The sequence below is a fragment of the Peromyscus eremicus genome, chromosome 23 (assembly GCF_949786415.1).
Source record: "Peromyscus eremicus chromosome 23, PerEre_H2_v1, whole genome shotgun sequence".
Taxonomy (NCBI): domain Eukaryota; kingdom Metazoa; phylum Chordata; class Mammalia; order Rodentia; family Cricetidae; genus Peromyscus; species Peromyscus eremicus.
The window spans coordinates 4273747-4298362 of record NC_081438.1 but is presented as its reverse complement, the minus strand read 5'-3'; the positions used below and the strand labels follow the sequence as shown (position 1 = coordinate 4298362).

The 24616-nt window shown below is 52.7% G+C and overlaps 1 protein-coding gene across 1 annotated transcript in view; it reads right to left on the bottom strand.

Annotated features, from left to right (window-relative positions):
• Positions 1–24388, bottom strand: part of Ube3b (ubiquitin protein ligase E3B) — a 45964-nt gene extending 21576 nt beyond the window's left edge. The window contains exons 1-14 of the mRNA XM_059249613.1: positions 24235–24388; positions 20932–21013; positions 17188–17369; positions 16921–17041; positions 14747–14806; positions 14227–14331; positions 12576–12672; positions 10909–10994; positions 9868–9950; positions 5863–5968; positions 5472–5592; positions 4519–4696; positions 2861–3024; positions 1729–1896 (exon numbers count right to left, since the gene is read on the bottom strand). Coding sequence (XP_059105596.1) covers positions 1729–1896; positions 2861–3024; positions 4519–4696; positions 5472–5592; positions 5863–5968; positions 9868–9950; positions 10909–10994; positions 12576–12672; positions 14227–14331; positions 14747–14806; positions 16921–17041; positions 17188–17348 — 1450 coding nt within the window. The 5' untranslated portion in view covers positions 17349–17369; positions 20932–21013; positions 24235–24388. The remainder of the gene's footprint in view (positions 1–1728; positions 1897–2860; positions 3025–4518; positions 4697–5471; positions 5593–5862; positions 5969–9867; positions 9951–10908; positions 10995–12575; positions 12673–14226; positions 14332–14746; positions 14807–16920; positions 17042–17187; positions 17370–20931; positions 21014–24234) is intronic.
• Between the last annotated feature and the right edge of the window lie 228 nt (positions 24389–24616).

Sequence of the window (24616 nt, the reverse complement as noted above, 5' to 3'; positions counted from 1 at the left end):
GTCTGGGTAAGATGCTGCCTGGGGTGTGACTCTGGGAGACCACGTCAGTGCTACCTAAGGGTGCTGACAGGTGAGCTGATGGCCTGTGAAGAGGCAGAGAGTCTACAAGACAAATGCCGCTTGCTTCACGTCCCGCATCCTGGCCACACAGATGCTCATGTGTATGCAACCCAAATCACACACACCGAAGAATTCAGAAACCTTCCAGTTTAAAAACACATAGAGAAATAGAGTGATCACATGTTACATTGGGCACAGACAAACTGTCTTACTGACTACCAGAAGAAAGCAACTGTCCCTGTGTGACACACACAGGCAGCGACAGCCTCACAGGTGGGCACGGGAGGGCGGGGACAGACTTGGGACAGCGAGCGGAAGGTGCAGTACAGCTCTACTGTAAGACCAGGTCACTGTCACTGAGTGTGAGCCCAGAGACTACTGATTTTGTTGTGAGCTCACCTTAAAGACACATCTGTAACCTCAGAATCCTCTCCCCCAGGAACCTCTCAGGTCCTGGGGGCTGGAAACGCCGGCTAGCGCCTGCCCTACCTTCCTCCCCCTAGTCTCTCCTGGGGAGCCGCCCCAGGCCCTCCTCTGCCTCCAGCTCAGCAGCGAGACCGCAGAGGTGCTCAGGCCACAGAGGTGATGTCACCCCTAGTCCTCACGCCCCAAATACAATCTACCTACCAGTGAGAACTACAGACGCACCTTTAAAATGCACCTGGAGCCGTTTGCTTCCTTTTTACCACTTATGCATCAGTGCGGATGACCTCGCATCACTCCGCCATGGAGAGGAAGTCTCGGTCAGGGTGACATCTACGATACCAGACTGCCTTCCACAAAGAACCGTGTGGCCCTCAACAGCGGCAGTGCAAGGTGGGGGACTCTTGTCCAGCCACTGGCCCCGCCCACCTTCGCCACCTCCCCACTCAGTGGCCTCTACTGCTGCTGCGGACTGCTGGTCCCCCTGACTCTGACTCTAATCCCAGGCAGAGAGCCTGGCGGTCTCTTTGCCCTGCATCCTCAGTGCCCTGCACAGACAAGTCTCTGGCTATCTGGAGTGAATAAACAGGCATTAAGGACAGGCAGGCAGCAGCAATCGGATTTAAAAACCCACACACAGTAGTCTCTATCCCTTTCTGACGCCAACAGCCTGCCCTGTTAGAGCGGTCCGTCTATACTCAGAGGATCAAGTCAATACCAACAACGCCTGGGCCGCACAGTAAAAGCCCTGACCCCAATTCTGTCCTTCCAGAAGAGACTCTCCTGCTCAGCTAAAAAAGAAAATGTGGGGCACAGCCACGCGATGAGTATGATGCAGCCGATAACAGTGAGGTCTGAAGAACTGACGGGATGAATGCTTATGAGGGATGGGCAGAAGAGGGTAAGATGAGAGGTGTCTGAGTACATCCCGACTGCGTGTGAGCACACTGGGCACAGAGGCTCGCCGCTGGGACGTGACAGTGTAAGTGCTGTTTATAGTCTCCTTCCTGTCTCTGTGCTCCACTCACGAAAGAGAACTTTTAAAAAGTTGTACTTCGTAATTGAAGAGCTAGTGAGGGGAACCAGACGGCAGGGCTACCCGAGGCTGGCAGAGCTACCGGAGGCTTGCCCGTCTCTCATAACAGCTCAGAGATGCCCACCCACCTACAAATCTATTCTGGAGGCCACCTTCCAGGACAAACTGCCCACCAGCTCTGGGAGCGGGAGCAGGGCCCGGGTTCTGACCTGTGAGGATCTGCAGGCGGATCTGGGTCAGAGTCGTCAGCGAGGTCTGGTAGAGGACACAGATGCTGCAGACCTTCTGCACTTCAGCCGAGTCTACACGCCGGCCCCCGACAGGCCGGAGGATGTTCCGGACCGAAGCCGACTTCTGAAACGCACGCTTGAGGAGACCTGGCACGGAGGGAAGAAGAAGACGCAGAGCACAAGTTCAGCAGCCGCCAGCTCCCACCTGTGGGGAAGAGCACGGCGAGAACCCAGTCACGGCCGGGCGGCGGGGCTGCTCCTTTGGGATGAACTGGGGAAAGCTAACTCAGACCTGGTGTAGCCCAGAGACCCGGTCACATCACCACAGCGCCTGTCAGCACGAGCCAGGCATGTCCAGCTCTGACATGGCATTCGCTGTTGTGTCACCGAATTTCAGGAAGACAGAGGGGAAATGTGGAGGGCTGTAGTGGGGAAGGAAGGGAGGGAGGGAGGCAGAGGCTGGGCCCAGGCGCTGTGTATGCGTTTTGGAGGGAGTGCCATGGACACCCTCAGGTCCTAAGCCCTGGCTGAATGGCGTTCTGCTTCTGCCTTTGGCTTTCCTGTTCCTAGGCAGAGGAACTGACATTGGAGGAGCCCATGCTCACCACAGCCCACCAGTGGCAGAACCATCACTTATCCCGGTCAGCAGTGCAGGCAGAAATCAGGGATTGTATGCTGGTCACGTCCTCAACTGTGATCACAGCAGAATAAAGAACTGTTCCCTCTTCAGTGACCACCTCCACCCTCGGGGTGCTGCCGGGGTGTCAGCCTGGCCTGTGCCTCAGTGGCTCCTTGGAGGAGTCCCATGTGGGAGATTAATGACTGAACTAAAACAAGCTTAAAGTCCCCTGCAAAATGGACTTTCCGCTCCTCCCTGGTAGTAAGGAAGAAAGGGTCCACAAAACGCTTTTCCCTTTGACTGGCGGGGTTTTCAGGCAAGCTCAAGCTCAGAGACAGCGGAGTGACCCCGAGTGTGCTGACGGCCTCCTTCTATCTCACTGGCTCTATTTCTATCCTAGGACCCGTCACTGTCTTGCTGAACGTGGACTTCACAGCAAGGAGCAGGAGCTGCCTTTCGGGGTGCGCGGTGCGGGGGGGACGACACACTCACTCTTCACTGGAAGCACGTTCTGTGGGGGCGAGGGCTGTGCAGGGGCTGGCTCCGGGGGCTCCAGCAGCTTCTTGCTGAGGATGTCACAGAAGAAAATGCGGATGAGAGGCACGCCCCACAGGAACTGCAGCTGTCTGGTGATCAGGCACATGGACTCGTTGAGGCTAGGGCGGGGCGGGAGACCGGCATGTCAGTGCCACCCAGGGTCTGCCAGGGAGAGCCTGCTCTGGTCCCCGGTGGCCTCCACACAGGGGATACAGTAAGTAAGGACAGAGCAGGCAGGTCACTCGCCTACAATCCCAGCACTCGGGAGGCTGGAGGGTAGCAAGTTAAAGACTAATTGAGTTGCATAATGAGCTTTTGTCTAAAAACCAACAGACAACAAGAACATGCAAAGGAATTTCTTGTCCAAGACGCAGAATGAAGAAACTGCCATGGAGTTTGTGAAGGCATCCGCTCTGTCCCTCCACGGCTGCCTTCCCTGAGGCGGCCATCTTGAAGCTGCTCCCACAGCTCTGTCAGGCAAAAGCCATCTCCTGCCAGCTGGTCTGCCCTTCCGCCCAGCCGCCCAACACCTACGATGGTCCCCTTGCCTCAGGGCGCCTCTCCACTGCAGGCTGTATTTCTAGCACCACCCCCACTCCCAGACTCCATCAAGACCCTAAGCTGGGGGTTGGGGATTTAGCTCAGTGGTAGAGCGCTTGCCTAGCAAGTGCAAGGCCCTGGGTTCGGTCCTCAGCTCTGGGAAAAAAAAAAAAAGACCCTAAGCTGGCCCCCATCATCTTGTGGGAACAGCCACAACCCACTGGGCATAAACCAGGCCCTGGCATGCAGTACCGGGACAGCGGGACAACCCAATCAGGGTCCAGAGACAACCTTATCGGAGGCACGTGTCATCACCCCACATTTCAGGTGAGGAAATGGGTGAGGAGAGCTGGCTACAGGCCTCTGGAGAAGAGCTTCAGTAAAGAAGACAAGGCCTGCCCAGTCCACGAGCTCTTGCTCTCCAGGTGGGGTGTCCCCACCTTCCTGGGGCAATGTCTTTTGGTGTCTGAATAGGTCTCAAGGCCGTTACTCAGGACAGAGACCAGGGGGCGCCATCCCAGGGCACACCTGTGTGGCTGCCTGCCTTCACCCCTGCTCTTCCTCTCTTGTCTTTGTAGTCTGAGTCTAGACACTCCCATCCCACCCTGTGGAAAGGCCGGTGGGGGTGGGGGGAGGGGACACTCTTATCCCTTTACATCATTTGCCCTGTCCCAGCATCTCTGAGGCACGTGTGCCTTGTCAATCAATAAAAGTGATACTGGAGAAGTTAAAGTATCATGGGCATGGCTCATAATTTACTAATTAAAAAAGTGAAAAAAAATCATATGGTCTCATTTCTATACATAAAAAACTATCAACAAGGGACGAAGATGAAAGGCCAATCACCCAGATCATTTTGCACAGGAGGATTCTGGGATGTTCACTGTTCTCTTCGCTCTGGGGATTGAACCCAGGACCCTGCACCTGCTAGGCAGGGCCTCTACCAGTGAGCCAGTCCCCAGACCATATCTATGTTAGACAGTAAATACACATCACTTCTCTAGCAAAACAAAGCCACAAAAGCTGGAAGAGAAGGGGAGAGAGGGCGAGCAGAACGCTCTCTCCGAACATACCCGTAGTCCACAGACTGGGAAAACCAGCCGAGCACAGGGTGCCAGTGGGTGAGGTTGGACTTCTTCTGGGACACGTACTTCTGACAGTAGCGCAGCATCTGCGTGAGCAAGCTCACAAACCCGTCTGTCTCTTCCTCTAACACCTTGGGGTTCAGGGAGCCCAACTGGAGGATGTTGCCTATGAAGAGAGAGGGTGAACGCGATGCCACCGGACAGGTGCACTGCGGGGTCCCCTAGCCCTGCTCTCTGCCTGAGGCTCAGACGTCTACGTCTCAGCAAGGAGGAGAGTGTACGTGAAGGGCATCAGTCAGCGCCAAGGGCTGGAAGACCAGGCTGACCTGACTTTAAATCCCAGCATGGCCACGGATGAGCAATCCAGCTCTCAACCCAGCCTGAAATCTCGTCCCTGGCTGTCAGGCAGGAGTAACGATGCCCACCTTTCCTACGGGCCCCTCAGGGAGAGTCTGGACTGCCAGGTACACAGAGGCACACGGTACTTAGCCTGACATGTCCTGGAAGATGGCTGTACTCAGGGTTTACTGAAGTACGCTCCCCTGGAGTGCAGCCCAGGACACAAGAGTGACAGCTGAGGCTAGCTTGATGGGACCGAGGGGTGCCAATCTCTAGGGACAGCTCTATCAGAGAATGAGGTGTCTGTTCTGTGTTCAAATGTGTCCACCCACAAGCCCACTACCACAGACACTAACACAGTGGTCCGGCTCTGATCTGAGCCCCACCCAAGAGCCTCCTCCCTTTTAGGGAAGAACTCTGCAGCTACCTCACCAGTGTCCACTTGGTCCCGTTCTGCGTGTGATTCTAACTGTTCATCTATCTGCACTATGGAGATGAGTCTGGTTTTATACCAACTCCTGCCAAGTGCAACCAATGACCGGAACAAAACATGTAGGCTCCTCCATGGCATAACCAACCCAAACCCAGCCTCCTGGACTCACCCATGAGACACAGCGTATGGCATCCTTCTAAACTTTCACAAGCATCACGGCACCGGTCTCTGTCTCTCAGAAAGATGATGAATTTGCGGAGCATGTCATGGGATTCTAAAACGCTGAGACGCTGGGGAAAATGGCCGACAGTTAGTGTGGAGCCGGGCAGGGCTTTCCCGAGAGGCACGGACCTGGCCGTGCTCGCCCTCACTCAGGCAGAACCCCGCTTCCAAGCAGCAGGGAGACGGAGGATGACGACGAGAACCTGATTTTTTTGGCTGCTAACAGGAGCATGTCTACGGCAGCTACTGGGAAAACGGGGGAAGGAGTGGGAATCAGCAGGGGGCTGCTTTGCTTTTGGAGTCTAGCAAACAAGCCAGGGACAGAACTGGCCGCTCACCTCAGGGGTCAGTGTGCTGAGATGAGTCACGAGAGCAGGCACCGACATGATGTGGATGACGAAGGGTCGCATCAGGTTGTCTGAGAACTGCGCAGCAACCACAGGGCTAGACAGAGGGCACACAAGCTGGGTGAGTGCAAATGACCGGGGTGCGTGTGCGTGAGCGTGTGCCTGTGCGCGCGCGTGTGTGTGTGCGTGTGTGTGTGTGTGTGTGTGTGTGTGTGTGCGTGTGTGTGTGCGCGCGTGTGTGCACTGCACAGCTAGGAAAGGTCGGTGCTGAAGGAACTGATGTGAGAAAATGCTTGTACTATATGACATTTGGAAAAAGGCCAGACAAAACACTCCACGGACGGACAGGCGGGGCTTCTGATAAGGAGGGAGAAACTTCCGGTACAGCCCACTCACTCCTCAACCAAGCAGTGCCACCCGAGTGCCTCCCTGGGGATGACTCACCATCACCTCACACTTTAAGCACGGTTTACTTTAGTATCTACGGCCTGGTATTAACATTTAAGTGTACACATATAAAAGTACACAAACGCCTGGAAAAACAGGGAGAAGTCAACAACATGCTTTTCCCACATGGGCGTGGGAAACGGCCCTTCTTTGGGTTTTTACAATTAGTGAGCATTCTTTCCATAAGAAGATAAATATTAAACTAAGATAATGACCCAGGCCAGGCATGGCAGTGCACACAAGTAACCCAGCACATGGAGACTGAGCCAGAAGACTCACGCTCAAGGCTAACTGGGGCTATATAAGAGACCCAGTCTCAAAAAACCAAGGGCAAGGGATGTAATGTAGCCCAGGGATCGAGTGCTCGTCTAGCATACCAGGGCCCAAGCACAGAAAACCAAACCAAACCACCAAAAAGATAGTGACCCTTATCTCACACCATATTCAAAAATTAACTCAGAATAATTTTATGACTAAAATCACCAAACTCACAGAAAAAAACAGACATCTTTGAACCCTGGAGTTATACAATGATTTCTTAGAACTGACACTCAGAGTGTAAGTACAAAGAAAGAAAAAGTAAATAACTGCACAACATCAGAGCCAGAACGGTGTGTGATCGCACACCCCACCCAGAGGGCAGAAAGACGAGCGCCACGTGGAAGTGTCTGCAGACGCCTCATCTGCCAGCAGGCTTGCACCTGAACAGAAAGAACTCGCTAACTCAGTAGTAAAAGTAACCCAACCTGAAGCTGGCTGAACAAGCTACAGGTGCTGCATGCCTGTAGTCCCGCTGCGGAAGGTAAGGAAAGGGAGAGCAAGGGTGTGAGGCTAGCCTGGGCTACACAGTTTAACACTACGTTCAAACCAAAGAACAAAAGCAGGGCAGGGAGATGGCCAAAAGAACTCAACAGACATCTCTCCCAAAGGGACATACAAAGGGTTAACAAACCCTTGAAAACATGGCTGACAGCAGCTGTCAGGGACCGCTAAAGCCCATGACTGCGACAGCACTTCGTCCTCACGAGGTAGTTGGTGAGCCTGGAGAGAAACTGGAGTTGTCGCTCCCACCCGCTGCTGATGGGAACAAATGCTCTGGGGACGCCTGGCAGTTCTTCACCAACGTACGCACTCATGACCATGCTATTTCACACCTAGAAACACACCCGAGGGGACGGGAAACACATCTCCCACACAAGCACACAGAAATGACTGCAGTGGCAACAATGGTGGACCGTCCCAGGCAGTTGTTCACAGAGGTGTTCGGCCACATTCAGGAAGGAGGTGCTGGCTCACTGAACGATGGGCTGAGAAGACTGTGCAAACGGAAAACACCAACAGCAGAAGACGTGGTGTACGGTCCCACTCATGTGACATGTCCACACCAGGCCAATCTGTGTGAGGGGCTTTAGGAGAGGACTACGAGGAAAACTGCTAAGGGGCAGGCTCCTCTGAGCACAGGGAAAGCATTCCAGAATCAGACACTCCCCACCCCAGAACTGACACTTCAAATGATGAAGCATACATGTGAATTACACCCCAGTAAGTGGGATCTGGGGGCTGGGATGAGGCTCAGTGGTAACATACTTGCCTGACATGCATGGGGTTCAATCCCCAGTGCCAGACAACACCCAGAGGATGCACGTGGTTCATTTCTGTTGCTGTGACTATACCCTGACAAAGAGCAACTATGTTGTAGAATGTGTTAAAGATGTGTTACATTTATTTATGCTGTGGAACATTTGTTTAATGATGCAAAGATACGTTGCATTCTTTGATGTTGCATTTGTTTAACTCTGTGAAGCTGTGCTACTGTCAGGCCTGTCTAAAACACCTGATGGTCTACTAAAGAGCTGAAGGCCAACAGCGAGGCAGGAGAAAGGACAGGCGGGGCTGTCAGGCAGGAGAATAAACAGGAGAAAAAAATCTAGGAAGAGAAGATAGAAGAGTGAGGAGAGAGGATCAAGGGCCAGCACCCAGCTACACAGCAGGCCATGGAGAAAGAAGTAAAGAGAGGTGTACAGAAACAGAGAAAGATGAAAGCCCAGAGGCAAAAGGTAGATGGGACAACTTAAGAAAAGTTGGCTAGAAATATGCTAAGTCAAGGCTGGGCATATTTTTGTTTTATTTTGTTTGTTTGTTTTCGAGACAGGGTTTCTCTGTGTAGTTTTGGTGCCTGTCCTGGATCTCACTCTGTAGATCAGGCTGGCCTCGAACTCGCAGAGATCCGCCTGCCTCTGCCTCCCGAGTGCTGGGATCATTAGGCCCACCCACGTGAGTGCCTTTTCCTTGGAGCTATCTCGCCAACCATGAATCTTATTTTAAAAGTTCCTGATCTTTGGGCTGGAGAGATGGCTCAGAGGTTAAGAGTACTGGCTGTTCTTCCAGAGGTCCTGAGTTCAATTCCCAGCAACCACATGGTGGCTCACAACCATCTGTAATGAGATCTGGTGCCCTCTTCTGGCCTGCAGGCAGAACACTGAATACATAATCAATCAATCAATCAATCAATCAATCAATCAATCAATCTTAAAAAAAAAAGTTCTTGATCCTGCTCAATTATCTGCAAAGACTCACAGGGAGAAAAACGCCCTGTTCAGCAGAGAAAAGGCTTTGGAGCAGCCTGACCTTGAGGAGGGGTCAGTGGAATGCTCCACAGAGAATTATGGACCCATCAGTTTTCGTTTGTTTTGGTTGTTTTCCGAGGCAGGTCTAATGTACCCCAGCTGGCCTCTGTCTCACTGTGCAGCCACTAGTGACTTCGAACTTCTGGTCCTCTGCCGCGACCTCCTTACAGGCAAGCACCAAATGCCCAGTCTGTGGTCCTGGGAATCAAACCCAGGGTCTTTCCTGCCCAGCCAACTTGTGGTCCATGTGGCCGTGATGGTGAATGATGGAAACCTCACTGCGCCTGCCCTCCCGCGACAGGAGCTGTGACAGGCCAGGACTCGGCACTGGGCTGCACCATGTATCCGATGAGGGGGCAGGGTAGACTGCTCACCCTGAGCTGGCTGGACCGTGGTGCTCTTTCCTCCAGGACCAGTTACCAACCTCTCTCCACGTCCGTGATCCTCTCAACACATTACAGACACTCCAGAGCAGTTGGGAGTGCAGCCTTGCCCACTGCAGGTCTAGATTCTCCAAGGACGCCTTTCACGTCTACACACTGAACCAACGAGGTGCAGGCCAACACCGCATCCTCACACACTCTCGGCTGCCCCAATGCCAGCATCTCCCACCTGTGTTCCGAACCCCGTTCTCTCAGGACCTCCCCCTGCCCTGGGCGGGTCTTCCTTTTACTGTTAGGAACTCAAAAGGAAAAATAACTCCATGCAGCCACTGACAGGATGAACCTAATTCACTGCACACAGCCGTCCTAAGATCACACAGTAAAACTCGCTGCTGAAGGCCGAGGGAAAGAGTCAACTGTCACAGAAATGCCCCCTTCACTAAGATGAACACTTCTCACAAAGTCTGACACGGTGGGTGGAAAGAGAACCAAGGAGAGAGAGGGGTTCTGGGGTGCCAGTCTTGCAGCTGGTGTCTTACCGCAATGCCAGAGAGAAGGCCGCTGTTAAGGTGCCTGTGGACAGGCAGGGCCGGGATCTGGCCAGGCCTCGGGTCAGCAGTACCTGAAAAGAACATTCAAGCTGTCAGCCTGAGCATCGAGTTCCCATAGCCGTTTGTCCATTTGGAAGAGGGGCTCGGCAGCAGTGGTGCAGAGGCAGGAGGATCCCTGAGTTTGAGGCCAGCCTGGTCTACAGACCAGGTTCAAGATCAGCTTGGTTACACAGCAGACCCCATCTCAAACAAAACAGAAAGGAAGCAAAACTGTGCCAGGAACGCTTCAGATAAACCCTGCTCAAACAGAAGGACGCTGCTGGGTGTGGGGTTCCATCTGCTCATCCCTACCCCAAATACGCTGAAGCATTTTCGTAATCAACAGGTAAGGAAGCGAGGACCTGCGAGCTGGGTGCAGTGCCCCCCTCCCCAAGTCCTGGCTTCCCAGGAGGCTGAGGTACTCAGGTCTGGGGTCTGAGGTTGGCTTGGGCAGCACGGCAATTCTCAAAACCAGTGCGTTTTAAAAATCCATGTGAATCGAGACTTAGGCAACTGTTCATCGTTCCAGCCACAGACGACAGCTGACGTGACACTTTTCGCCCACACACTACCCACTGTGCTGTGGAGTGTGGAACTGAACTAGGAGATGGCCCCTCCCAGCACTGGGCAGAAGAAAGAGTCACATCAACATTCCTTCTAAAGCCTGGAAAGCCCACAGCACCTCAAGATCAACCTACTCTGCCCATTCTCCAGCCTGAGAACTGGCATCGATAGGGAGTGGACAGAGAGCCATCTGAGGATGCTGAGTTGGAAGCACACTGTCTCCCTCCACCAAGGAGCGGGAACAGCTCTGGGGCCTCTTCCCACGGCCTCGATGTCAGTCAAGACTCTGGACTGTCTCTGCATCCACTAGCTACAACGTTCTAGGGCTGAGTGCCCCATCCTCCCCACCAGAACCACAGTGACCTGAAGCAAGGGAGAGCACAAGGCACAGGTGCCCCCGGGCACATCAGGGATGGGGTCACAGACCTGCAACACAGAGTAAAATCCACGCTGGTTGAGATGGCCCATTATATTTGCACAAATGTGGTTCAGGGCTGGCCGAAGGCTCTCACCTAAAGGAAGAAAACAGCTTGAGAAGGTAATCTCTTGCCACCATGTGACCAATTCATGCAGGACAGAGGGCAAGACCTAGGGGGGTTTGGATGAGAAGTGTCCCCAGTGATTGGACTGTCCCCAGCAGGGGCTGCTGACTGGAAGGTGTGGGACTTAATCTTAAGGGTCCTTGAACCTCAAGAAGCAGAACTCTGCTGGAGGAAGTATGTCACAGGCTGTGTGTGTAGGAGGGGGTAGGCTCGAGTTTTTATAGCCTTGCCCCATTCTCTGTCACCTCCACTTCCTGTACAGAATATGCCCACTCTGGTTTCCAACTGGCAGGCAGTCTCTAGCTCCTGCTGCCAACCTTTCCCTGCCATGGTGGGCGGTACCCCTCTTGCACCCCCCCAACTGTCAGCCAAAGGGAATCACTTTCTTCTCCCAGCTGCTTTTGCCAGGGTGTTCTAGCACCACTTACAAGCAAGCCCCCCAGAGATTGCCCCAGGCCACGACCCCAGGGGAGGGGGCATCCCACTTCCTAGCCCTGGGAGGCCGGTTCCCACAGGTCCGGCTCAAGTGTTATTTCCCGGGTGGATCATCTGACCTCCAGCCAGAAGAGACACTGGTGGCCCTGCCTCCTCCGCCCCCGGCAGGACTCAGACCCCAACAGCTTTAGGACCCTTCCTCAGGCCAGAAAAATGCATGAAGCAAACACTCATTGCTCACTCAAGGAATAGGATTTGCTCAGAACAGACATCTTCCATGTATTTCAGTTCACCGGTTGATAATTTATAGCACTCGGTACAACATAACTGCTCCGGAGACAGCCGCTGTAACACACTGACGACTAATGGCAAGAACAGTCTGGATAGCTCCTACAGGTGCGATTTTTTTCATCTATTTCCAGTCTGTAGCTGGTGGACTCCATGGCTGTGGAACCTGCTTCTGCTTGGTGGCCATCTGCTCAGCATGGCATCTCCAGTGTCTATCTATCACAGTGTCTGGTACATATGAGGCTGTCTGCTGAATGAATGTGTCAAATACTGTGGACAATTTCTCGGGAAATTCTACAGTGAAATTTTCTGGACAAAATAGTAAACATTTTAGATTTATTTTTATGTGCATGAGCACTCTGCCTGTATGTATGTATGTGTAACACATGTGCCTGGATGCCCTGGAACTACAATCACGGATAGTTGTGAGCCACCATGTGGACGCTGAGAAACAAACCGGAATCCTCCGGAAGAGCAGTCACTGCTCCTAACTACTGAGCACCTCCCCAGCCCCTCACTACTTTTGTCTTTAATTTTTTTTAAACAAATAACACAAGAAGGCGTCAATGGAGCCCATCACTCACAGGCAGGGTGCTGGGGGAGTTAGAAAGGAGAGCAGGAACAATGCCTTTACATAAGATTCAAAGGCAGAGGGTTTCCGCACACGCCAACAAACACCGGACACTAAGAAGTGGCTGGCGGAGAGCGCCGGGTGCCCGGGCTCAGGCTCTGAGCCTCCCCGAGCTTGTGGGCCAAAGTGCTTCTCATGAGCCGGGCCCCTCTGTGGAAATGCCGGCTGGGAAGGATTTCTGAAGTGGGTCCACACACCTTTTCCCCGGAGGATCTTCCATGTTGAAGTGTCTGTGAAGGTGACCAGCATGGTGAGGTACAGTGTGATGAGCCTGGAGTCTTGTAAGATTTCCGGCTGCAAACGACAGGGTAAGGTTAACACTCACACCCACGATCCCACTCTGCAGGGCACGTGCTTCCCACACGGCCGACTCACACTGGAGTCCGCACAATATATTCTACACTCTCAGTGCTTAACCTGGGCTCAAACACTGCTGGGAACGGAGAACTGAACATTCCTGGGAAACAGGGTCCCAGGCTGCCTCACTCTGTGCCTACAGCCGACTGTACGCTGGAACAGGGCAGTGACAGAGGACAGCTGCAAGACAGATTAATGGGGACTAGGAGTTACAACTTTGGACCTATTTCCTGGCTGTGTGATCTTGGAGATGTTTCTTAACCTCTCTGTGCCTTGGTTTCCTTAACTGTTGACTAGGGGACAGCAGCACTGTCCTTGATGCACACGCAGAACCAAGAACTGCGCCTAGCATGGAGCTCAGTGCAGGTTCTGCAAGAGTAAGCCGGGCAAATGCGAGACGCTTTCTGGGCTCAGAGACTCTACAGTATGCACACCTGGGAAAGACCCCAGAAACACTTCAATCCCACATTCACAGTGAGTGCTGTGGAGACTCTCTCCGGATCACGCAGAAGCCCGGCAGCGGACCAGGCCTGAGGCTCAGAGCCCCCTCCCTACCCTCTTCTAACCCCGGCTGTTCAGTTATTCTGTGTCGTGGGGGAGGTGGGGACTATGCACGTGTGGTGTGCTGTATGTGCATCCATGCTCGTGTGTACATCCGTGCTGTGTGCATCCGTGCTGTGTGTGTGCGTCCGTGCTGTGTGTGCATCCATGCTGGTGTGTGCATCCGTGCTCGTGTGTGCGTCTGTGCTCGTGTGCGTCCGTGCTGGTGTGTGTATCCGTGCTGGTGTGTGCGTCTGTGCTGTGTGCGCATCCATGCTGGTGTGCGCATCCATGCTGGTGTGCGCGTCCGTGCTGTGTGCGCGTCCGTGCTGGTGTGCGCGCCCGTGCTGGTGTGCGCGCCCGTGCTGGTGTGCGCGCCCGTGCTGGTGTGCGCGTCCGTGCTGTGTGCGCGTCCGTGCTGGTGTGCGCGCCCGTGCTGGTGTGCGCGTCCGTGCTGTGTGCGCGTCCGTGCTGTGTGCGCGCCCGTGCTCGTGTGTGCGCGTCCGTGCTGTGTGCGTCCGTGCTGGTGTGCGCAGGCGGACCAGGACATTCAGTGTCTTCCTCTATTGCTCTCTCGTATTTTTTGAGACAGGGTTTCTCACTAACCCTGAAGATCAGCACTTCAGCTAGGCTGGCCGGCCAGCTGGCTCCTGGGACCCGCCCGTCTGTCTCCTATGGCTGGGTTCATAGGCTCTCATGGCCATGCCCAGAGCTTCCTCAGTCACCTCCCTGGCCTGAAGAGGGTTCCTTGGTATGGGAGACTATGGCTAATGTACCCAATGTTCAATGCGTGCTCCTAAGGCAGGGTCACAGTAACCAGAGCATCTACCCTGCTCTTTCCCAGACAGTGGCTCATCTGATCCTCTGCTAGATCCCCAAAGGCACAAATAAAGAGCAAAATGATGGGGACCAAGGTACCAGGTGAGCAGATTTGCTGGTTTGGGTGTTTACCTTGAGCTGTTCAAGAAGCTCGCAGCAGTACCACAGGATGCTCTTGATCTGCTTAATCCAGAGCAGAGTGAGGTCCTTGGAAAGAGCCAGGGACACGTACCATACCTACAGGCAGCAGGAAGAATAGGAGTGTGAGCAGTTCTGGGGCCACATCACAAGGGTCTATTAAGACAGTAGGACTGAATGCGTAAGTGGAAAGCAGATGTACTTGAACACTAACTAACCCAGAGGTCACAGACTAGAAAAGGCAGCAACGATCTGAATAAGAGGCAGGAGCGGGTTGGGAATTTAGCTCAGTGGTAAAGCGCTTGCCTGGCAAGCACAAGGCCCTGGGTTTGGTCCTCAGCTCCAGAAAAGAAAAGAAAAAAAAAAAAAGAAAAAGAAAAAGAGGCAGGAGCAAAGGTATCACTCAGCCACCCAATACTCAACTGCTCATCTCTGTGATCCATTGAGTGGGACCTTTCGGTTCTAAGCTAGCCCTTTAGACCTCAAAGGAGACTCTCGGCCCTGACTCACTCACCTTTGGCTCATTATCTGCATCCATGCTGCTCAGGATGCTACGACACAACTTCTCCAGTCTCTGCAGGGGCAGAAAAGCTGGTTATGAATTCTCTAAACTAACCAAAACATGAGAAAGAGCGGAGAACGTTTGGTGGGCGCCTGGAGCATGGCGGCAGCATGTCAGGGGTTCGTACATTCACGATGTATTCGATTCCTCCTTAGAGACAGACGCTACAGACACAGGCTACAGGCAGGTTTCAAACTGGTGGCTTACAGAGCCCACGAGCCCTAGGGATGTGGGTTTTTTACTTTTAAGTTTTTCAAGACAGAGTTTCTCTGTGTAGCCCTGGCTGTCCTGGAACTCGCTCTGTAGACCAGGCTAGCTCAAACTCTTGCCTGCCTCTGCCTCCTTAATGCTGGGGAAAAAAAGGTGTGCACCACTGCTGCCTAGCAAATTGTATTTTTTAAATTAGTGCATTTCGAATAAAAATCCAGAATGGTGCCTCTTTTGGTCTCACTGTGGCTTAGGCTGGCCTCCAACTCATGGCTATCTTCCTGCCTTGGCCTCCCGATGGCCACCATTCCTAGCCATGGCACTTCTTTTGGAAAATTGGCCTTGGACTCTGGCAGACCAGCAGCTGGCTTTCTAACCTGTGTGTGGTGACCCATTGGTTTCCTAGTGAGAACTTACTCAGGGTCCGAGAATCTGAGCTTGCTAAACCCAACAGGGCTGCATAAGGGGATGATTTGACCACGGACGTGGTTACCAGGTGTTTGGAAGGGTCTACACTTGGCTGTGCTTTGATCTAGCAAGGGGGAGGTCTTTGCCCCACCCCTTGGCATTGTTATAAAAAGCCCTTTTGAAGAAGCAGAAGGGGCTGGTGGGTTGTGATCCAGGTCCTCCTGAAGCAGTCCTGTGTTTCTGTGTTTCTCCTCTTCGCTATCTAAGTTTCTTATCCCTCTCTCCTCCTCATAGACACCCTTTTAAAAGGTGGGAGCTGGCTTCCCACACCTGTGCCCTACACTTGGCACTTCTGTGAACACCAAGCACTGGCCTCTGCCTCTCGGCCATCAGCCCAAAGCTCTTCAGTCACCGCTTTTACCCTAATATGCAAATCAAGGAAAAGTAGAAACTGGAAAAACTGCTTATACTCGGGCGGGCTGTTCTATCTCCACATCTGCACCTGAAAAGGCATGGCTCCAGTTTTCTCCCCTGTAATGGGGTCACCTCCCTGAGCCTGAAGATCCTCGTCTTTGTGACTGTTGTCTTCTCTTCTCTCTGCTGGGCTAGGAGCGCCACAGGCAGCTTGCCTGTCTCCTTTCCCTCTGGGGCTCCCAGGAGTACCCTGAGCGTGACCACAGGTACCCACTGCTTCCCTTGGCCATCCTCCAGGCCAGTCATCTCAATGCCACGGCGGCAAAGCGGTTCAGTTTTATGATGTAAATAATGATAAATGAGACACCTGGGTTTAATCTTAGACTATCCAGCGTAACTCAAGCCTCTAGCACGGCTTTGGAAGACCAGAGCCCCTGACCCCTGTCCAGGGCATGGGGCAGACCCCACTGCTCTCTCAGGCCTCATCACTCTAGCCCAGCACTTGCTGAGTGCGGATCCCTGTTTCCTACTGGGCTGTCTCCAGCCGCTTCCATTCATGTCCCTCAGCTGCCTTACTCTTAGACATCTGAGGAGAGTTCCTGTTTGTAACTGTTACTGTGTAGAGACCCTCAGAAGTACAGCCGAGTCTCCCTGTGGGCAGCCGGGAAGTGTGCCTCATGCAGGCACCTTAGGACAAAGAGGTCCGTGCTTATCCACACCAAGTCTGGCACAGGGAAAGACGCATGTATGCGACTGTCAGGGTGTGGCAGTTTGAACCCCACTGGCACCATTCTCAGAGGGGGTGGCACTATTAGGAGGTGTGGCCTTGTTGGAGGAAGTGTGTCACTGGGGGGGAGGGGCTTCGAGGTCTCTTTTGCTCAAGCCTCCGTCAGTGTGACAGTCAGGGGACTTCCTGTTGCTTTCTGGTCAAGATGAGGACTCTCAGCTCCAGCACCACGACGGCCTGCACACTGCCGTGCTCCCCACCAGGATAATGGACTGAACCTCTGAAACTGTAAGCTAGCCCCTTCAATTCCATGTTTTCTCATGCTACCTCTTCACAGCAATAAAAACCCTGACGAAGACACAGGGCTTACCTCATTGTCCTCGTTAGTTTTGCATATGAACAGCAGTTTCCTGGCTATCTTAAAAATACAAAGTGCACTTCTTTTACTGGACCCAGAGTCGTCCGTGTTGAAAAACTCATCAATCTCTCTCCTAGATAGGAAGGGGGAAAATAAGACAAGACATACTAAGTGAGGAGCGCTAGGCATCGGGCAGGCTTCTGCAGCACGTGAAGGAAAACTCCTTCCCCTTCTGCTCCTCGGCAGCGGGAGGAGACGGCCAGCGAGGGCTGCTCTCACCTGAGGGCCCCGTGCAGCCGTCTCCGGCTGAGGAAGCTGCGGACCACGGCCTGAATGACCACAGCTGAGCGCTCCCGTCCCTTCTGCTCCAGCCTGCCTTCACGCGCCTGCCGGGCTCTGTCAATGAAACACGCTCTGGAGGTCTGCGACACAGTGAACATGTTTGCACACCAACACGAACCCTGTGGGGACAGGAGAGGCGCTGCTGTGGGTCACCTGTGCACACGCAGAGGGCAGGGGCACCTGGGCGGCGGCGGCGTTCAGCAGCCTCCATCCCCCCACAGAGCTCATGGTCTCCTGACCCAAGTCTCAACTCCCTACCAGCTCCTGTCACGTCACCCCCAGCGACCAGACTGCACAGCTGTGCTGAGGAATTCCATTTTCTTCAGGGGAAGGGCAGTGCTTGGTGGAGAGCAGAGGTGGGCTCTCAGCAAGTCTGAAGAGTGCACAGAGCAAGAGCCAGCCCCATCCAGAGAGCACCAGTTAACCACGTGTCAAAGGTCCCAGACATGTGCCTCCTCTGCTGCACTGCCCACACTTAGAAGGCAGTAAACCACCTCCTTCCATCTTGCAGGTGAAGACCTGAAGGGAGGAACTTATGTTGTCATCCCTGTGGTCACCCATCCGCACAACACGTGTTTACTGGTGCCTGCTATGCCCAGCAAGACTCGGGAAAAGGGCTTTTGAAAAGATGACTATTTAACAATGTTTAATTACATTTTATTTCAGCCAGAATGAACAAACATGTACGTATGTGTATGCACATACACCAGTGCCACAGCGCATGCCCATCATGCCCGTGTGAAGGTCAAAGGACAAGTTATGGGACTCAGACTGCCAGGCTGGGCAGAGGCCCTCACCTGCTGTGCCAATTTGCTGGCAATTTTAAAAAGTTATCATTGTGTGTGTGTCTGTGTTTGTGTGAGCAAGCATGTCATTGTGCATGTGTAGAGATCAGAAAACAATCTGAGGAATCAATTTTCTTTACATGGGTTTGGGGGCTTGAAATCAGGCCATTAGATCTGCAAGGCAAACACCTTTAACCCTGAGCCACCTGCACTCCACCCCTGTCCACCTGTACATCCACCCCTGTCCACCTGTACATCCACCCCTGTCCACCTGCACTCCACCCCTGTCCACCTGTACATCCGCCCCTGTCCACCTGTACATCCACCCCTGTCCACCTGCACTCCACCCCTGTCCACCTGTACATCCGCCCCTGTCCACCTGTACATCCACCCCTGTCCACCTGTACATCCGCCCCTGTCCACCTGCACTCCACCCCTGTCCACCTGTACATCCGTCCCTGTCCACCTGCACTCCACCCCTGTCCACCTGTACATCCGCCCCTGTCCACCTGTACATCCACCCCTGTCCACCTGTACATCTACTCCTGTCCACCTGCACTCCACCCCTGTCCACCTGTACATCCGTCCCTGTCCACCTGCACTCCACCCCTGTCCACCTGTACATCCGCCCCTGTCCACCTGCACTCCACCCCTGTCCACCTGTACATCCGTCCCTGTCCACCTGCACTCCACCCCTGTCCACCTGTACATCTGCCCCTGTCCACCTGTACATCCACCCCTGTCCACCTGTACATCTACTCCTGTCCACCTGTACATCTACTCCTGTCCACCTATACATCCGCCCCTGTCCACCTGTACATCCGCCCCTGTCCACCTGTACATCTACCCCTGTCCACCTGTACATCCGCCCCTGTCCACCTGTACATCCGCCCCTGTCCATCTGTACATCCACCCCTGTCCATCTGTACATCTGCCCCTGTCCACCTGCACTCTACCCCCATCCACCTGTACATCTACCCCTGTCCACCTGTACATCTACTCCTGTCCACCTGTACATCTACCCCTGTCCACCTGTACATTTACCCCTGTCCACCTGCACTCCACCCCTGTCCACCTGCACTCCACCCCTGTCCACCTGCACTCCACCCCTGTCCACCTGCACTCCACCCCTGTCCACCTGTACATCTACCCCTGTCCACCTGTACATTTACCCCTGTCCACCTGCACTCTACCCCTGTCTACCTGCACTCCACCCCTGTCCACCTGCACTCTACCCCTGTCCACCTGCACTCTACCCCTATCCACCTGTACATTTACCCCTGTCCACCTGTACATCCACCCCTGTCCACCTGCACTCCACCCCTGTCCACCTGTACATCTACCCCTGTCCACCTGCACTCCACCCCTGTCCACCTGCACTCTACCTCTGGTCCTTTACCCCTGAGCCACTTGCACCTCTATCCTTGAGATACCTCGGCACCCCAAAATCTTTCTTTACATTTATTGAGGCTGAAGAGATGTCTCAGGGGTTAGGAGCACTTGTTGCTCTTGCAGAAGACCCAGGTTCAGTTTCCAGCAGCCACATGGTAGCTCACAATCACCTGTAACTCTAGTTACAGAGATCTGATACCCTCTTCTGGTCATGCAGGTGCTGTACACTCATGATGCACATACACACATTCAAGCAAAACATCTATATATAAAATGATAAATCTTTAAAACGTACATTTAAAAATTATATTTTTGTGTGTGTGTGTATGCACATGTGTGTGATATACATGGAGGGAATGTGTATGGAGGTTAGAGAACATGCAGGAGTCAGTCATCTCCTGCCACCAGGGATCAAACTCAAAGGTCAGGCTGGTCAGCAGGCGCCTTTGTACCCACGGGGCCACACTGCAGGCCCCAAGGTCTTCTTTAAGAAGTCATTTTTGTTTGATTTTTGCTTGTGTGTGTTGTGTTCCACACGAGTGAGTGAGCGTGTGCATATGCACATGGAGGCTGAAGTTGATGTCGTGTCTTCCTCCATAGCTCTCCACTCTGTTTATGAAGGGAGGGTTCCTCACTTGAGCCCACTGCTCACAAATCAGCGGGTCTACCTATGCTGAAGAGGCCTCAGGGACCCCATCTCTGCCTCTGAAGTGCTGAGATCACACTCAGGTGCCACACCTGCCCAGCACAGGTGGATTCTGGGGGCCTGAACTCTGGACCTCGTGTTTGCACGGCAAGGACTTTTTCTACCGACCAGGTTTCCAGCAGCCATGACAGCCCATTTAATCTGGACAGGGGACATTACACATCACACACTCTGCGGCCAGGCCACACAGGGACCTGCTCCTCTTCACTGACAGGTGCTGTGCAGGGCAGAGGTGACACTGAACAGTACAGGATCACTAGTAATTGCTTTTTGCTCCAAGTGGGTGGCTTTGACTGACAGCCAAATGGACAAAGCATTTACTCACTGGGCCTCCTAACCGGGTGATCTCTTTAGCTATCCCACAACACGGCATCATCAGCCCAGCTGACCAAAACACGAATGTGACTCAAGCAGAAATGCAGAGTCTTGGAAAAGCATCTCTCACCAGGTTAATTCACTCAAAGCAGCAGCCACTTGGAAAGACGCATAGAATAAAAGGTGGAACCAGATTCCTGCCCCATGAACATATCCAGGGACCTCTAACACCTTCCTCACCCGACTCACACCTGTCAAATGACACCAGGGATTTGCCAACATACTAGGTTATCATCAGCAATACTCAAGGAAACGTTGTTTTGTGCAGGTTAGTCAAACACACTACCACCAGCCAGTCCCATCAGCAACTCCTGAAACAGACCTACGGAGTCTGCGAACCACAGGGACAGAAAAGCTAGAACTAGAGAGGTAGCCATGTTCCTAACTGTTCCCTCTTGTGCCAGGCCTGGAGAGTGAGCTCACCTGAGGACCCGCCTGTACAATGGAGATGCTAGGTGACCATGGATGACCTTGCACAGCTTCTGGCTTCAGAGGAGTTGGTTTTCTGACGTAAGAAAAATTCAGAATTAGTACTGTTTTGTAGGTGTGGCATCCCAATGTTACTGAGTGTAAGTAACATACTGTGCTTGATTTTAAAAACCATCTAGGGGTTGGAAAGATGGCTCAGCAGTTAAGAGCACTGGCTGCTCTTCCAGAGGACCCCAGTTCAATTCCCAGCACCCACACAGCAGCTCACAACTTCTGTTACTCCAGTTCCAGAGGATCCAACACCCTCATACAGACATACACTCAGGCAAAACACCAATGCACATAAAACTAAATTATTAAAAGCAACCCTCTAAATCCTCTTAAAGTCACATTCCTTCAAAAGTAACTCCAAGAGGTAACACAATGTTAAAAAGTAATTACTCTTTACATTTTTTCAATGCTCTGGAAAAGTGTTCATGCCGTAGAAGTGAATCCTGTGAGACAACAGGATTCCACGTCTCAGGGAAAAGGCCAAGTGAATGTGCATGCATGGAGACCACACTGCCCCGAAACACGGTTAAGATCTAAGGTTTTCTCTCCAGTGTGGTAAAGGGCCAAAAACAAATCAAAGTGGCCATTTTGAGTAGTGGGATTATGGGGAGCCCCTCCTTTTCACAGGAAGAGGCATATGGGCCCGAGTCACACAGAGCTGGCACCATCCCCCCGCCCCCGCCCGCTCTGTCAACCCTGCCGGCAGGGAGTCTGTCTTCTGCCTTTGATAATCAGCTTTGACGCCAGTCATGAGAACCGTCACGTGTGTACCACGGTTCTACCGAGCTACTAACAGAGCAGTTACGAAGCCTAGGGGAGGTGTTGCCTTTACCGACACAAAAGGGTTTTCCTTTTTTGACATTATTTTCAACTGTGTGTCTGTGAGGATGTGAGTGCAGTGCCCAGGAGGGCCAACAGAGGGTGTCAGACCCCCTGGAGCTGGAGGGACAGGTAGTCCTGAGCCTTGTGAAGTGGGAATTGAACTTGAGTGCTCTGCAAGAGCAGGAGTGCTCTTAACCTCTGATCTCTCTCCAGCCTGTCTGTTATTAGTCTCCCCATCTGCACCAACCATTCCATTAAGCTGTTTCCCTATCCTCAAATGAACTAGGATTTGCCAGGCCCAGTACTTGGGACCATGAACCCCTGGGCCTATTGTTTAAACTGTGAACAGTCAAGCTCCTGAGAGGTATGAGCAGGGCTCAAGGCATGACTACAACACCAAGTCCTCTCATTAAGACGGCCTGACTAGTGACTTCAGAGACGGCTCAGTGGCTATGAGCACTGGCTCTTCTCGCAGAGAACCAGGGTTCGGTTTCTAGCACCCACAGTTCTAGAACATCCAATGCCCTCTTCTGGTCATGGGCATGCATATACATACACACAAGCAAAGCACTTATACACCTAAAATAAAATTAAAAAACAAATCTTTAAAAAAAGAATAAAGAGATCCCTAGCAGTAGGCAGGACAGGGAAGCAGGAGCAGGAGCCCCCTCCCGGAGGAAAAACAAATGACTGCATGCAAACGGTACCCAGCATCCATGACGACCTCGGAGCTTTCGCTTCTCCCAGGGACCTCCCAGGATCTGATCCGTTTCTTGGGATTATCCCCACGAGAAATCTCACACACTGGCTTCTGTTTACACTGCACAATAATCTAAGCTTTGTGGTTTTCCTCATTCTTCCTGTAGCCCCTCCACCTGCACAGTTCATGAATCAAGATGCACACTATTACATTCTCACTGCCCTGAAAGCCACAGAGAAACACAGCAAAGGCCTCAGACCCGAGAAAATGACCCTCAGACCTTTCTAGTCCTGATTTTACCTCTCATTTCACAGGCACTTAAGTACTCTAGGCTCCCACTGCCTGAGGATAACGACAATACTCAGTCTCAGGGTTGCTAAAGGATTGCACAGAACATCTGCCATTCTGAACCTTAATTTAGTCACTGCAGTGTTGAGATTAGGAATAAATGGGGACATATTAATGACCGGCATTTGGAAGTTCATCGGATCTAAGGAGGCCCTACTACATTGTCCTTACAAAGCTTGGAATCTGGTTTGGGAAATAAGGGTTACATAGGTAGGAAGATTAGAAAACACTAAGTTGGTAAGAATTCAGATCTGGAAGGGAAAATAAGCCTAGTGTCCTTTAAGTGCCTCACCTAATAAGGGCAGCAAACACTGTGAGAAGATCAATTCTTACCCCCCACTCAGACAAGATTCAGACTCTGCAGTACCTCTATATTCCCAGGCAACCTGCATAAAACCCATCTACTCTGGATGAGACTTAAGTCGAGGGGAGCAACCAAACCGCACAAGAGTCCAAACTGTGAAGTAAAATAAAACCACACTGCTGAGCGGTTTTCCTTTATGGTGGAAAAAGCTAGGTTGCCAGACTTCATGGGCACCATTTAAGGGCAGGTCACGTAACAGACACAGTACAGATATTTAACTAGCTCTTCCTTTACATCAGCTCTATCCTATTAGGCTACAATACCCCAATTTAAAAGCTCAAGAATAGGCAATAGGTCTTAAAGGAGCCATAAGCTCAAGAATAAGCAATAGGTCTTAAATAATCCAAGCTATGGCTCATAGACACCTACAGCGAGATGCAGAGTGGATACATAACTTGCCAGTGTCCTTCAGGTCCCTGAATTTGAACCCCAAAGGAATTACTTACTGGCAAGTCAAACAGACAAGATTCAGGATTGCCCCACTCACAGAAGGGTACAACAAAGAGAAGTTGAGAATGCCAGGCTTCCTTGTGGCTAGGCTGAAGTCAAAATGTGGTCAAGTTTTTCTGTGTTAAGAGCTGTCAGGAACCACACTAAAACGTGTCATAAAATAACCTCTGTGAAACAATCTAATTACTTCATTTACAAAGGAGGAAGCTGAGGGTCAGAGACGTGACTGGATTGACCCAAGGTCACACACGGCAAGCGCACAGAGCTCGAATTCCACTTCGGGTGACACTGCTAAGGCCCAACGCCTTTCATTTGGCACCAACATCAACAATCTCAAGAACAAGTCCGTCTCGCCCTTAATTAGTTGGCTATAAAGGCCAGTTGCCTCAAACAAACGAAAAATCGATGGATAGGGGCCACAGAGAGATCCCTAAAACCAGAAAGTCAGCCCCCAGAACCGCCCCCTCCGACTTCACTAAGCCAAGACTCGGCCCCCAGACAACCTCCCTCAGTCCTCGGTCCCGCCACCCAGAGAACCGACCATCCTGTTCCCACTCGCTACCCGCAGGCCGGAGATCTTTATCCGTTCGAGGGCCCCACGCTCGGGGTCCGGGCCGCAGCTGCCGCCGCCTCAGCCCGATACCCCCGAGTTCGCCCAGACCCGGGGCAGCGGCCGAAGCCCGGCCGCCATCTTGCCCCGGGTGTTGTGCTCCGAACTCCGCCTAGAAGCAACGATCCAGTTCCGGGAAACAACAGTTCCGCACAGTTTCTTTGCCCGGTGAAGAAAACCTCTCTTCATCCTGTCCTCTTCTTTGGCAGCCGAGAAGAAGAAACATCCAGAAGTGGGATAAATGCCTGACTCAGCCACGGGGAGGTGGGACCCACCCGAGAGGGAGAGGTTACAAGGGAAAGAGTGCCCACTTCGGGCTGCAGGGGACACTTTA